Genomic DNA, 13,870 nt, shown 5'->3' with positions numbered 1-13,870 from the left:
AATCAAAACAAGTGTTCTTCTGGGAAAGTGGGGCAACACAAAGCATGCTAGGAAAATTATGGTTAATATTGCTGACACAAGCCACAATAGTATTAGCTTTCTTTCTCCATTTCTATCCATCTGTCTGACAAGCACCTATTCCATGGAATTTCCTTCTGGATTCCGGCTAATGAATACAGGGAAATTAGGGCTAGGTCATCTGGCTAGCCTCTTTTCTTATTCCAAAGTGGCTTTAGCTCTCAATTATGCCAACGCTGCATTAGGTTATTTAAAAAAAAAAGATCTATGTCCCCCCTGTTATTACTAGCACCACAGCTGAACTCAAAGAGTTTGTTTCAGATCCACCTTTTGTTGAGGTCATTTTGTTATTTAAAGTCACCGTGAAACCTCAGTGAGGTTTAACAATACCAGTCATTGCTTGAAAGGCACCAGGTAACAAAGTCACACATATGACTGTGAAAAAGGCATCTTTATATTTTATAAGGTATAATATGTTATTTCTGCCGTTCGGGGTCTCTCAATCAAAACAATAACAAATTAAGTAGTTTGATGAAGTCGAGAAGTAGCGTATTAGTCTTCACCATTGCCGCTGAAAATATGTATGGTTATTTTGCTAACTTACCATTAGATAGATTAGATAGTTGACTACCCATACAGCTATAGCTAACATTATGTGGCAACATTTGTGGGATAGCCAAGCGCTGTTATCTGTGGTCAAACCAATCATACAAAGAATGACCTGTTATAGTAGCACCTTTTATTAAGCTAGATTGACGTTGAAATATCGTTCAATTAGGTCTCAACTGGATTACTGTTTCCTGTGTTTCATAAGGGGATAAAGCTGATATGAACCATTGAAAAGCGCATCGTTACCTTGAATAAAACTACTAACTTCTCTGGGTTTGAACATGTTGGAAACATTTGGGATAATGTAATTACACAACTCACAAACTAAACAAGCTCATGCTTCCAGCACTTGCCGCCATATATTTCTTAGAACATATCCTAAGCACAGGGCTCAAGACTAACATTTTATACTGGTGGCACTGGTGCCACAAACTTTTTAATTTGGTAGCATCCCGCCCCTTTATTAGACGTGAAAATGTTTCTCATGTACTATCCATCTGTGTTCATAAATTTCAACAGGATCACTCACTTTAAATAAGTTGTCAAGGGTTCATTTTCTATTTTACCGCAAGCACCTCGACATATCTTTCCTCCCGAACCAAACCTTGCATAATGTACAAAACACTTTTTTCGATGATCAAAGCAGTGTGTCTTCATTAAAACTTAAGTGGGTCGTGTTCCCAAGTGCCGCAATACAGCTACACTATTGTCGCTTTTCCACCAACAGTACCAGCTTGACTCGACTTGCCTTGCCTTTTTTTGCGTTTCCATTGGCAAAAAAAGTACCTGGTACCTAGTACCAGGTACTTTTTTTAGTACTACCTCCGTCGAGGTTCCATGCCAGCGGAGTATGTACTTTTGTGTGACGTAAACAGGCTGCTGGCAACTGATTGGCCAGTGGATGTAAATGGGAATAATCACTCAAAGTTAAGTTGTGTCCAGCGTGGTTGGAGAGTCCACAAACCCGCTCCCGAGGGGGACACTGATCAGCGTTTCGCCGTGTGTGTCGCTCCTTTCCCGGGGCTAGAGTTAGGCTGCGCGTGGTTGTGTGTGTCCGATGTGGTTGTGTGTGTCCGGCGTGGCTGGAGTCCACGGACCCGCTCCCGAGGATCAGCGATCAGGATCAGTGCTGTTTCGTTTTAGTGTCGTTCCTTTCCCAGGGCTCGAGTTTTGCCTCCATCAACGTTACTGTATGACAACAATAGACGCGCAGTCATTGCGCTTTTTATTTTATTTCCCATCATCATAACCTTTCCCGGGAATCAGGCAATAGTCTTGATCAGATTCAGATTTCCCGGGAATCGCGTCTCCCGTGATTAAAACCTAATGACGACCCGCCCATGTTGGAGAGGTTCTTTTCTACGACCCGCCCACATTGAAGAGGTACTTTTTTAGAAAGAAACGCGACGTGCCTGGAACCAAACCGAGTCAAGGCGAGTTGAGTCGAGTCGAGCTGATACTGTCGGTGGAAAAGCGACTTCCAGAACTGCACAAAAACTTGCACAAAAGCAGTTTGCTTGCATCGCAATGCCATACATTACCACTAATTTTATCAAACAGAACAATACCTAAATCAAAACTTCGACACGTATTGTCCTTCTACCTTGCCGTGCAGCCGGACGCAGCACTCTGTGGCTTGTCTCCTTGAGAGGCCACAGAGTTGTCTCCTTGTCTCCTTGTCTTCCACGCGTGCGTTGCACGCGCTCAACCTCTAGTTGTCATTAAACCGATAGCTATAATGTGGAAACCCCAGTCGATAATGTAACAAATTTCTGAGCTCATAATATAATAACATTTTGCCTATAATGTTACAACGTATAACATTTTGGTTCAACTATTACGTAATGAAGCAAGCATAATAATTTTCTCCCTACGTTATGAAGCAAGCATAATCATTTTATACTTCCGTGTAACAACAGCTAAGGCAGCAACCTACCTAACTATAGTGAAATAAAGCACGGGCTTGTGTGGGGGGGAGGGGGGGGGGGGTGAGGGCGAGATTGTGGATTGTACATTGGCTACCTGACGGGAGAGTTTAAGATCTTTATTCGATTTATTTTTTTACCAGAAGAATACGTCATTGAGATTAAACATCTCTTCAAGTGACCTGGCCAAGACAGGCAGCAGTGGCCTACAGTCACACATAGCATACACACAAAACATTAGAAAAATAAAACAGCCGAAACAGTCGGCAGGGGGGGGGGATATCAATATCCCAAGACATTTCGGGAGGCTCAAGGAGGAGAGTAATATTACATTTTAGCTTCTTGTGGTGTCTTGTGGTGGACTCTATAGACATAAATCACCATACTGTGTTATTGACATGTTCTCGTTCTGTGTTATAGGACGCTGTCTATTTAAGATCACGTGACTGACTATGATGTTTGAACTTAACGGTTGTGTGTTAATATGCCGGTCTGCGCGATGTTTGAATCTAACGGTTTTTGATATGATAAAATGAACGACCTGGCGTTGCTTTGTCGACGTGAGAAATTGTCTCTTCACTTCTTTTATCGCAATTTCTACAGTCTATAGCAGAACGTCTTATCTGGGAGAGTTTGACGACGGCGGGGCCGTTAAAACAGACGGGAGGGGGGAGGGGGGGATATCAATATCGCAAGACATTGCGGGAGGGATGCGGGATCAATCTTGCCGTTGTCTTCAACGTCTGCTCGCGTGTGTGTGTGTACAGTGTGTCTTTGTGTGCGGTGTGTGCGTATGCACTGCCCTGTGCGCGTGCGCACGTGCGTGTATGCTGTCTGCATGTGCGTGCGTGCAGTGTATATGTGCGTTCGCACGTGCTGTGTGTGTTTGTGTGTGAGTTGCAGGCTGCTCAGCACATGCGCACTGACCAATTTGTCCTGAGTAACTTGTCCGACAGGCCTGCCATTATAATAGTAAGATGTCTTCAACGCGACAACCATATTGTAAGACGTTTCAAGGGAGAACCCTGTATATATTTTATAACTTTTTTTTTCTAGCACCGATGCGACCCAGGAAAAAAATTACCTTGCATCCACAATGGTCGCAAATTTTGGTAACATTCTTAAGCCCTGGCCTAAGCAACCTAAAATCATACAAGAAGTAAGCCGATAGCAGCCAATCAAAGTTAGGCAAATACTTGGTCATTTTGGACAATGAAATGATTGAGAGAAGGCAGGGGTTAACTAATTAATTCATGTAAAATGTAAATGATCATGCAATGATCAGGCGCTTTCTATGTATTGTTAGCTTGACAGAGACCAACAACAAACCATAAATCATATTGAAAAACAAACTATTCTAGAGAAACATTCGCAACCCTTTCCGGAACACAAATGATATAACCTGATAATGACCGGCGTTCTATGTATTATCCCTTACATATATAGCTGTGTGCGTGTGTGCAAACAAGTAAATGTGAATGTGCATGGGTAAACACACATTGTAGAGTGTGTATACATTTGTGTGCTTGCGTTACCTTTTTCCCAGGCTGTTTTTCCACCATGTCGGTGTTGAGCGGGAAGGGATCATGTGGCGGCGGTTTTGAACCCCCAGCTTTGGGCATTGTTCAGCTCTCCCCGCGCCAAGCCTCATTCACGCAGCCAACGCATCGTCATCAACCGTCTACAACACAGACAAAGAGAGAGAGAGAGAGAGGGTTAGCATATGGTCACTTGCCTTTTTGAGCATAAAACGCACAAGTCAGTTTGCAGTCGTTAACAAGTGGTGTCGTGCCAGCTAGCTAGTCGTTGTCGTTTGTGAGGTTGGTTGGGAGGGGAAAAGGTACCGTATTCATATTTGTTTCAGAGCTGGAATTGTCATAGGTAACTTTTGCAGTGCTAGAGAGAGAGAGACACAGTAAGCTAAGCCTGTGGTTTGCTTTTTATTTTGTGACGGGGAAGGGGGGGTCAGAGGGCCAAGGTTTAAGAATCACGGTTCGCAACTGGGGAACTGAATGCAAAACTCTGCAAACCGTTCCTCCAACCGGCTAGCGCTTAGAGCCAAGATGAGATAATAATGAGAGAAGCGCTCACCAATTCATTGCATATATAATACATTGCGATCATAACGTTGTTTTGCAGGAGTGGAAGGTTGTACAGTAGTTAACATTGAGACAGATTGTGGACCGTCAGACTGCAAGAGACGAACATTTCGGAGGAAGGTTCCAGAAGGACAGGTTTGAATTAAACCACTTTAAGAAGAACATGCCGTAATAATTGGGTTGGTTGTTATTTGGGGAGTACGTCAGTGGGATTTGTTTGCTCGGGGGGTTGGTGTATATCTTTGTTTGGGGGTGTTACTGTGATTGAGGAAGTGTGTGTGTGTGTATGGGAGCGTTTATGCTCATCTTTTCCTGTTTAGGTGTGCGTGTGTTAATGAGGTATGTAAGGTGTTTGGGGGGTGGCATTGTCTTTTAGTAAAGTCAATCAAAAGAATACCTCAATTGATATTGGTTAGATACACAGTTGGAATACTCTATCAGCTCCTTGGTTAATTCCCTGCTTAATAGGGCGTAACATTGACCGCTCCCTTTTTGAACAGCTCTGGTTCCGAAAGTAAATTTCCCATTCATTTACACAATCAACTTTTCGTAAAATCGTTATAAAAGCGTTTTAAGCCTGGCACCAAGCCAATCGTTCGTGAAGGTAGTCGTGACCATAAAACGTTTGATTCTGGGCAAAAAAAGAATATCGAAAACGGAAGAAAAGGCAAAGGTACAAGACTTTATACATTATTTTTGTGAATGAGTGAAGGAACTACTCATCCCATAAACCATTGCGAACCTTTTCGCAATGGTTCCAACCCAATAGTTTAGCATTTTTCCTGCATATTGTAAACGTTGTCATTATTATATTGTTAATACAAGTTGTGTCATATATTCTGTGTGTGTGTGTGTGTGTGTGTATGTATGTTAGTGTTTCATATAGTGTTTAGCGTTGTCATCGACATGGTACGTCCCTTCATTGCTGACTGCAGTCACCGCGTAATAACGTTAGTCCTTTTTAATAGGGTTAGGTGAATAGGGTTAATGTGAATTCAGTCTCGTATTCCAATTATGTATTCATTCAACATTATATATTCCTAGCTTTTAAACTACCAAAATTACTAAATCATATATTTTTACTTTTATTTTTTATCATATATTCTATATCAACATATTTTTCCATATGTATAGCTAATTTCCTCTACAGCTCTTACAACATCTCTAACTTTCCATTAATCTAAGGGAAATTATAGTTGCTGTGGTAAGCTTTCCGAGTTCAGTGACGCAGTCATCAGCCACTTGACTTTCACGGGTGCAGGTAAACGTTTCCTGGTAACAGCGAGCTCCACCAATCAAAGACGTGTCACACTTTATGATTATGGGTAGGGTAGTGGTTTCAAAGACATCTTGAATAAAACGTGTTTATCTAAAACCTAGATGTTTACGTCTTTAACTTTCACCAAAATCTCTATGGTGAAAATGAATGGGTGGAAAATGAAACAGTTTCTCGTTTTCCGACGGCGACAACAACAAGACGACTATCGTCTCCTTCTACTTCCGGCTCACGCCGCGGGAAAAGATCTCGAGCATGCGCAGAACGCAATTCAACGCATAATCCAATTCTACTCTGCACGCTTAACTCGACTATGAATCGCATTATCTAGGGGTCTTAATTCGACTATGAGTAACCCAATTCGATTCGAGTATAGCTCGACTAAGGTGTATACATGCATCTTAGTAATCCAATCATAGTTGGACTAAGCCAATAAGTCGACTTTCTTGAGTGTCATGTAAACGCATTGACTGTTGCGCTCTCGCAGACCAGATAAGACCCACTAGACATCTTGAACAAATTCTGTGTACTATTATTGGACTCGAGAAGTTTTGTCATCAACTCTGAATAAACAAACAGGAAAAATCCATACCACTCTAACCCTAACGGTGTTCCATTCTGTCATTTATTGCACACAATGTGTGTGTGTGTGTGCATATGTATGAAGCTAACAGCTTCCACAGAGCCCACCAACCCCCAGATGTCCTCGATTCTCCCATCATTGTACCATACACCTGGCTTCAGGCATCCACTCCAAAGGGGCCGGTGAAATGTGTTGCGTCACCAACCACGAGGATTGTGGACCATGTATTCAACCGCCAACACACTGACTGACAGCCTCAGACTGCCAGCTTGCGACAGAGGAAGGCCATAAACAGACTCACACACACTTCCATACATCATATAGTCTGAGATAGATTAGATTGTCAAGACTCCCCTCAAGATTGAAAACCATAAGCAGAACCTGGTCAAGACCGAGACATGAACCTAAGCAGCCTTTACTAGATCTAAAGCAGCACCTAAAACGTACACCCAGAACCTACAGCTTATACCAGATCTAAACCAGGAGACAAAGCGGACACATAGAACTAAACCTTATACAGAGACCTTAACCAGGACCACGACCTTAAAGCCAGGCCTAAAATGTATAGTGAGACATAAACAAGGACCTACACCTTATATACCCAGACCTGAACCAGGCACTACGCCAGGACCAGAACATGGACCCAGGGTGAAGAGAAGCAGCCGGGCCAGAAGGTACGACTGTAGGGGAGGAAAGCATGACGTCAGCAGAGGCCTGCTACAGAAGATGATTGTATGGTGCAGAGCCAGAGAACCAATCTCTCTACGAAGGACGAGCGAGCCACACACACACACACACACACACACACACACACACACACACACACACACACACACACACACACACACACACACACACACACACACACACACACACACACACACACACACACACACACACACACACACACACACACACACACACACACACTTTTTGCCTGGGAGCCACTCCCTTTACTCAGGCCAGAATGCAGCACACGTCCTTACAAATAAATACAGATCAGGGAACGCTGTGTCACTACAGTTGCATCTGTAGTACTGCAGGTATACTACCACTGTAGAATGTATTGAATGTTTCATGCTAGTGTTATCTGCTGCAACAAAATCACTATAATTATGTGTGCTTGTGATATAGTAACACAATAAACAAATTGTACAGGTGTGCTGACAGCCCACCTGTGAAACCATCCTATAGATAACTGTATGCATTGGGAAGAGACATTAGGGCAGAAAATAGAGCGCATCAGTGTGGTTCCAGAAGAAAAATATCCCATTCATTTTCTCCAGAGGTTTTGATTAAAAGCCATGTTGTAACTAGGCCTGGGCAATAAAACAAGAAATTATCGTATCGTGGTAGACTTTTGATCAATATCAATATAAAACATGTTCAATATATATCGATAAGAGACTGGACCACCGAATCTAGCAGCTGGGTTTGTTACACAAACACGGTTCCATACTTATTTACAATATTTTAGTGCTTTTCATTGTTGTATCGACATTGGAGTATTTATCAATGAATAACAGTGGAAGGTCAAATTAAATGTTAGACAGAAGTGTTTAAATCCAGCATGGTAATTCCTAGTCTTTTTAGGTCATTATAATTATCAATAGTTTTGATATCGATCAATATGATCAAATTGTATCGTGATATGTTTTTCAGCCATATCGCCTGTAACCATCCAAAGCATATGTACCATGCACTGTTAAATGGTGAATCGATGATATATGCTCCTGTAGAAGCCACAAGTTAAACGGGCAACGTCTAGTTTTTAGAAAAAAACATTTTATTTGCGATGTCTTTGAGACCAATACACTGGCCATGAATCCTAAAGTGTGACACGACATCTTTGATTGGTGGTGCTCGCTGTTACCATGGATACGTTTACCACACCCACAAAAGTCAAGTCGTCGATGACTGCTACTGAACTCGATCGCTTAGTTACCACAGAGCAACCATTATTTAGATTAATGGAAACTTAGAGTTGTGGTAAGAGCTGTAGAGGAACTGGGCTGAAAAATAAAAAGTACAAATATATGATATAGCACTAGCATTGCTTTTTAGTCATTTGGGTAGTATAAAAGCATAGGAATACATAATGTAGAATGAATGACCGTATGGCCGACAGTATGACCTTATGACCAACAGTATGACTGTATGACCGACAGTAGGCCTGCACGATAAATCGTTGTAAAATCGCGATCTCGATTCACCCCGGTGTGCAATTTAAGTTTTAAATTACTTTGATTCTAATTTTTTTTTATGAGCCGACTGACACACGGTAGACACAGACAGTGTTGTGTGTAACGCGTTAGGTAACTTCTTCATGTACTTGTTCCAAGTCAAGTTACACGTAACTACTGAAAATATGGTAGGCCTATATATGGGAAAATACTAACGAAACGTAGTTCCTTTTTCAATTCCGCGCAACGTTACTTTTCCCAGGGACAGATTTGACAGCGATACTGCCTTCTCACGCAGTATGCTATTGAGCAAGCACGCAGCCGCGCAGCAAGCGCGCCTGCGTCCCTTCACAAGCTCTCATTCCACACCGTGGTACGAGACAGACGCTGGTAGCGTGAAGCTGTCTCTGTCTCTTCCGCATGCATTTTCCAAAGCTTACGACAAAAAAAGCCAGCGGTGGAACGAGATAACAAACGCCGTCTCTGTTTACCAGTGTATGGACTAGGGCTTTGACTCTGAACTTCGTTATTCGAATATTATATATATTATATTATATATATTATATATTATATATATAAAATATATAATATTCAAACAAATATTAGGCAGGACTTAATATTTTATGGGCATTATTTTTTGTAAACGGGACGTAGACACTCATTTCACGGATTCCTGTAAGACCAGGTTGCCTTAATTACATCTGTTGCATATTACATAATAATACATAATAGTAACGAAAACAATAGGGTTCCTACGGATTTCTTAGGAAACCTAAAAAATATAGTTGTAAGCAACCATGACGGGGTCCTGCTGTATGAACGACAGTATGACCGACAATTTGACCGTATGACCGACAGTGTGACAGACAGTATGACCCTATGACCGACAGTATGACCGACAATTTGACCGTATGACAGACAATATGACCGACAGTATGACCCTATGACCGACAGTATGACCGTATAATCGACAGTGTGACCGACAGTATGACCATATGATCAGCAGTATGACTGTATAACCAACCATATGACCGTATGACCGACAGTATGACCGTAGACTGCCAAGGGTAGATTAGAGTATATTTTGAGAAATATAAGTCTTCCGTACGTGGAGGTATGGTGAGCTTGGTCGGTATGGTGTGACGGACATTGGCATGCCTTAAAAACGGGTTTACTGGAAGTTAACATTTCAAAACAATCATCAACCATGTTTCTAAATCATACAGTGTCAAAATCCACTGTCAAACACACGTGTGTACCGCTTTAAGGCCCAGCCTGCGTTGTCGAGAGGCAGTGAAACGTTTTTTCAGATATAGTCTTCAAATTTGGAATGGGTATACTATGGAATCTCCTCCTAATAGCCATATTCGACAGCTGGACCTATGTGTTTTTGACACAATGTTAGAGCTGCTCCGAAACAACTAGTTTATGGATACGACTACCATGACGAACGATTGGCTTGGTTTCAGGCTTAAAACTCTTGATTTTGATGATTTTACGAAAAGTCAGAGAAAATGAATTGGTAATCTTCCCTAACCAGAGCTGTTCAAAAAGGGGGCGTTCACTGATACACTCTATGGCATCCGACCATATCTCTACTGTATCCTGGCAACTAGATCCTAGCATTCAGCTCAGTCCCTGACCGAACCCATCCAATTCCTCACATGAACACACACGTACACCCACGCGTAACACAGAGATTTTGTCATATATATTATCCTAACAATTACAGTGCTTTGCCTGCAATGACATAAGTGCACAGAATGTATAGAACACACATAGGAGAACGTAGGCCTAATGCAGAGTGCAAACACTGTGGTTTGGAGTACTGGTGGTGTTGTGAGATTGTTGATTGTTTGGAACTTTTACAGAACGAGACGACATCATGGACTGATGGGATAATCATGGATCCGGTACATTTCAGCTACATAGTTAAGCTGCTGAACAAGGAAATGTTTGAGGTTACTCAGCTCAGGAACGCAACAGATCCTGGTCTTTCCTCAACAAGAAATCTCTCTAGGGCTGAACGATTTGGGAAAATATTTGAATTTTTTTTTAGACCAATATTGCGATTTCAATTTAGTACGCTTTCTTTTTAAAGTTCCTTATCTTCTGTATTATTCACTAAACAGAAGGAAGAAATTGTATAGGATGAATACCACAACATTTGATAGTCCAGACAGTCCACATACAGTATAAACTGTTCTTTCTTGTAGTATGTGTTATGATGAAATGAGATGAATTGATGCATGAATTTACATTATAAAATCTTTATTAAATTATTGAATTATAAAAGAAAAATAAATACAAATCTTACTGATCTTCATTCACTAACAAATCACACAAACTAAAGTGCAGAAATATAAAAAATAAATATGTGGCTCCACCACTACACCAGTATTTTATATCCAAATCAACAAATGAAAGCGTAGCAAGTTTTTTTCTTCATCTATTGCTCTCTCGCATGTCACGTGAGCGTTGGGTAGTGTCGTGTACACGTGAACATCATGTGGCCCTTTCTTCCCAATTGGTTAACATTAAAACACTTACATTTTTTATATACGTTCCAAAAGGAACATTTTGATGCCTTGTGATCGGTTTGAATTTGATTTATCGTTCAACCCTACCTGGAATCACCAAGATCCAATTATCTTACGGCCGTGGCTTCAAAAGAAACAGTACGGTCACTGTGCATGTTACAAACTCCATCCATAACTACAATATATTTATAAATAACGACAGTGGTTTGAGAGTTGAGCATTAGGACCAAATACACGTAAGCAGTAACACTAAAACACAGTGGATAATGGACAGTGGATTTAACTTGACGGAGAAAAAAACGAAATGCATCATCTATAAATTAAATATCAATATTTTGTTGTTAATTGGTAATGGAAAACAGTATATACTGACCTAGATTTATAGGTTTATAGATTTAGATTTCTGTTGCAGTACTAATTATGATCAAAGCTTTATATTTATTACAGGACAGAGAAGAGAGAAGTAGCCCTAAAACCCAATTACCCTATTATTCTAAGAGAGGAGAAAAAGCAGGAGCAGGAGGAGGAAGAGGAGAGGGGGGGGGGGGGGGGGGGGGTTCGTGGAAAGGCTGTGAGTGCGGTGACAGAACAAATAATTTGGTCTCATTTTCTATTCTCAGCACGCTCATTCTCTGCTGCACCTTCCGGAACCTCCAATGACAGTCGTGGACCTACAGCCTGTCTGCCTGTCCCCGAGCCCACTTGTCTGTTTTTTTTTTTTCCATCTCACTGTCTAGCTGTATGTCTGTCCATCTCCCTCCTTGTCAAGTAAAACATGCTTCTGTTCTAATCTACATTCATTTTAATACATTCACTCAGATTATATAAATTGTAAAATGTTTTTATTGCATAGGTTGTCTTTTTTTCCACTGAGGCCACATGAACATCTTTCCTCACAATCTATAAACACATACAGATATACAAATATATTATACAAAGTATAAATGTGTCGTCTTTCCCTTCAGGCGACGATGATTCATACTTCCCTATCTTGCTCTATCCATAACCCTGCACCTTAATTTCATTTCAAGCCTCTCTAATATTCTCTCTAACATGCAAAAATTGGAAATCGTCACAACACACAGTAACACGTGCATGCAAACACACACACACACACACACACCCACACAACTTGTTGCTTGGCAACTCAGGGATGTAACGAATGTTGGGCTATGAGAGAGAAGTGATTGAAGTGTCTTGTGAATATCAACCGAAGCAACCGATAGTCAACCAAATGGCACAGCGCTCCTTTTCAGAGCCAGAATGCATCTTGAACACAAATCCAAAAATACACACATCATATCTTTAACAAAAAATCTAAAATACACAAGGCATCTGGAACAAAAATATAAAAGGACACATCATCATACATTGACATATTCCAAATAACAATCTACTTCTATCATATAAGCAGGAGATCTTTCAGACATTACTGTAAAACATATTAGTGTTTGTGTTTCAACTTAATGTGCACACATTTTATCATCTATAACTTGCAAAGAAGAGCGACCACCAGAACACCATAACAACCAGTTCAACAGAGGTTCAGCCGAGGCTGAATCATCTGCTCCAATTCTTCAAACAAGTACCATGGACAATCTGGCTCCCACTTCCAGGTCCAACACCCTGCTGGGTGGCTCAGTCTATGTTTATCTGCTTTCAGCAAGCCTGGCTAACCGCAGGAGCTACACTACACTCACCAACCCATAGACAACAAGGACAAGCTCACGTAAACATTTGCAGGGGTGCATAGGTTGTTGTCTCATGATGCAAGTTGACCCTGGTCCCATCACACAATTATAAAACAAGCACACATTCTCGTCATCATCAACCCAACACTTTCCAAGCTTGTCAAAAGCTAGTTGCCTTTATGTTGTTTTACCTTTACATTCCTATACATTGCAGTGCACATAGCCATGTCATACAAATGAAGTTACCATGTTTCTATCCTTTTAAATGAGTAATACTGTGTACTCTGTGGTAAACAGAAGCTCTCTGTGGATGGGAGACAGCTAAAGTGGCCTCCAGAGAAGAGAAGAGCAGGAGCCACCATGTAACTTGTGGATTCCAGCATCACAACCTAGCTGACCAGTTACCCATCACAACCTAGCTGACCAGTTACCCATCACAACCTAGCTGACCAGTTACCCATCACAACCTAGCTGACCAGTTACCCATCACAACCTAGCTGACCAGTTACCCATCACAACTTAGCTGACCAGTTACCCATCACAACCTAGCTGACCAGTTACCCATCACAACCTAGCTGACCAGTTACCCATCACAACCTAGCTGACCAGTTACCCATCACAACTTAGCTGACCAGTTACCCATCACAACCTAGCAGACCAGTTACCCATCACAACCTAGCTGACCAGTTACCCATCACACCTTGCTTCTACAAGAAAGAATGAATGCAGTTTTCCCAACCAATCAGAACTCCCCCCCCCCCCCATCCAGATGCCGAGGAAGGTACATCTTATAGTGTCCACTCCAACAGTCCATTCTCTGTACAGAATACCAACACCAACAAATTCAAAACACTGAGTACTCAGCACACCATATTTAGAAGAAAGGGCCTGCTTGACATTGTGACCCAAAGACATAAATGTGCCACAATAGAATACACTTTGACTA

General features: G+C 41.5%; 1 protein-coding gene across 1 annotated transcript in view; it reads right to left on the bottom strand.

Annotated features, from left to right (window-relative positions):
- Positions 1 to 13,870, bottom strand: part of ankrd11 (ankyrin repeat domain 11) — a 150,597-nt gene that overhangs the window by 30,500 nt on the left and 106,227 nt on the right. Inside the window, exon 3 of the mRNA XM_084475992.1 lies at positions 4,088 to 4,233. Within this exon, the coding sequence (XP_084332118.1) occupies positions 4,088 to 4,174 (87 nt within the window). The 5' untranslated portion in view covers positions 4,175 to 4,233. The remainder of the gene's footprint in view (positions 1 to 4,087; positions 4,234 to 13,870) is intronic.

This window comes from Micromesistius poutassou (assembly GCF_964030765.1).
Source record: "Micromesistius poutassou genome assembly, chromosome: 12".
Classification (NCBI taxonomy): domain Eukaryota; kingdom Metazoa; phylum Chordata; class Actinopteri; order Gadiformes; family Gadidae; genus Micromesistius; species Micromesistius poutassou.
The sequence above is the reverse complement of the archived record's forward strand: the minus strand, read 5'-3'. Positions and strand labels throughout refer to the sequence as shown.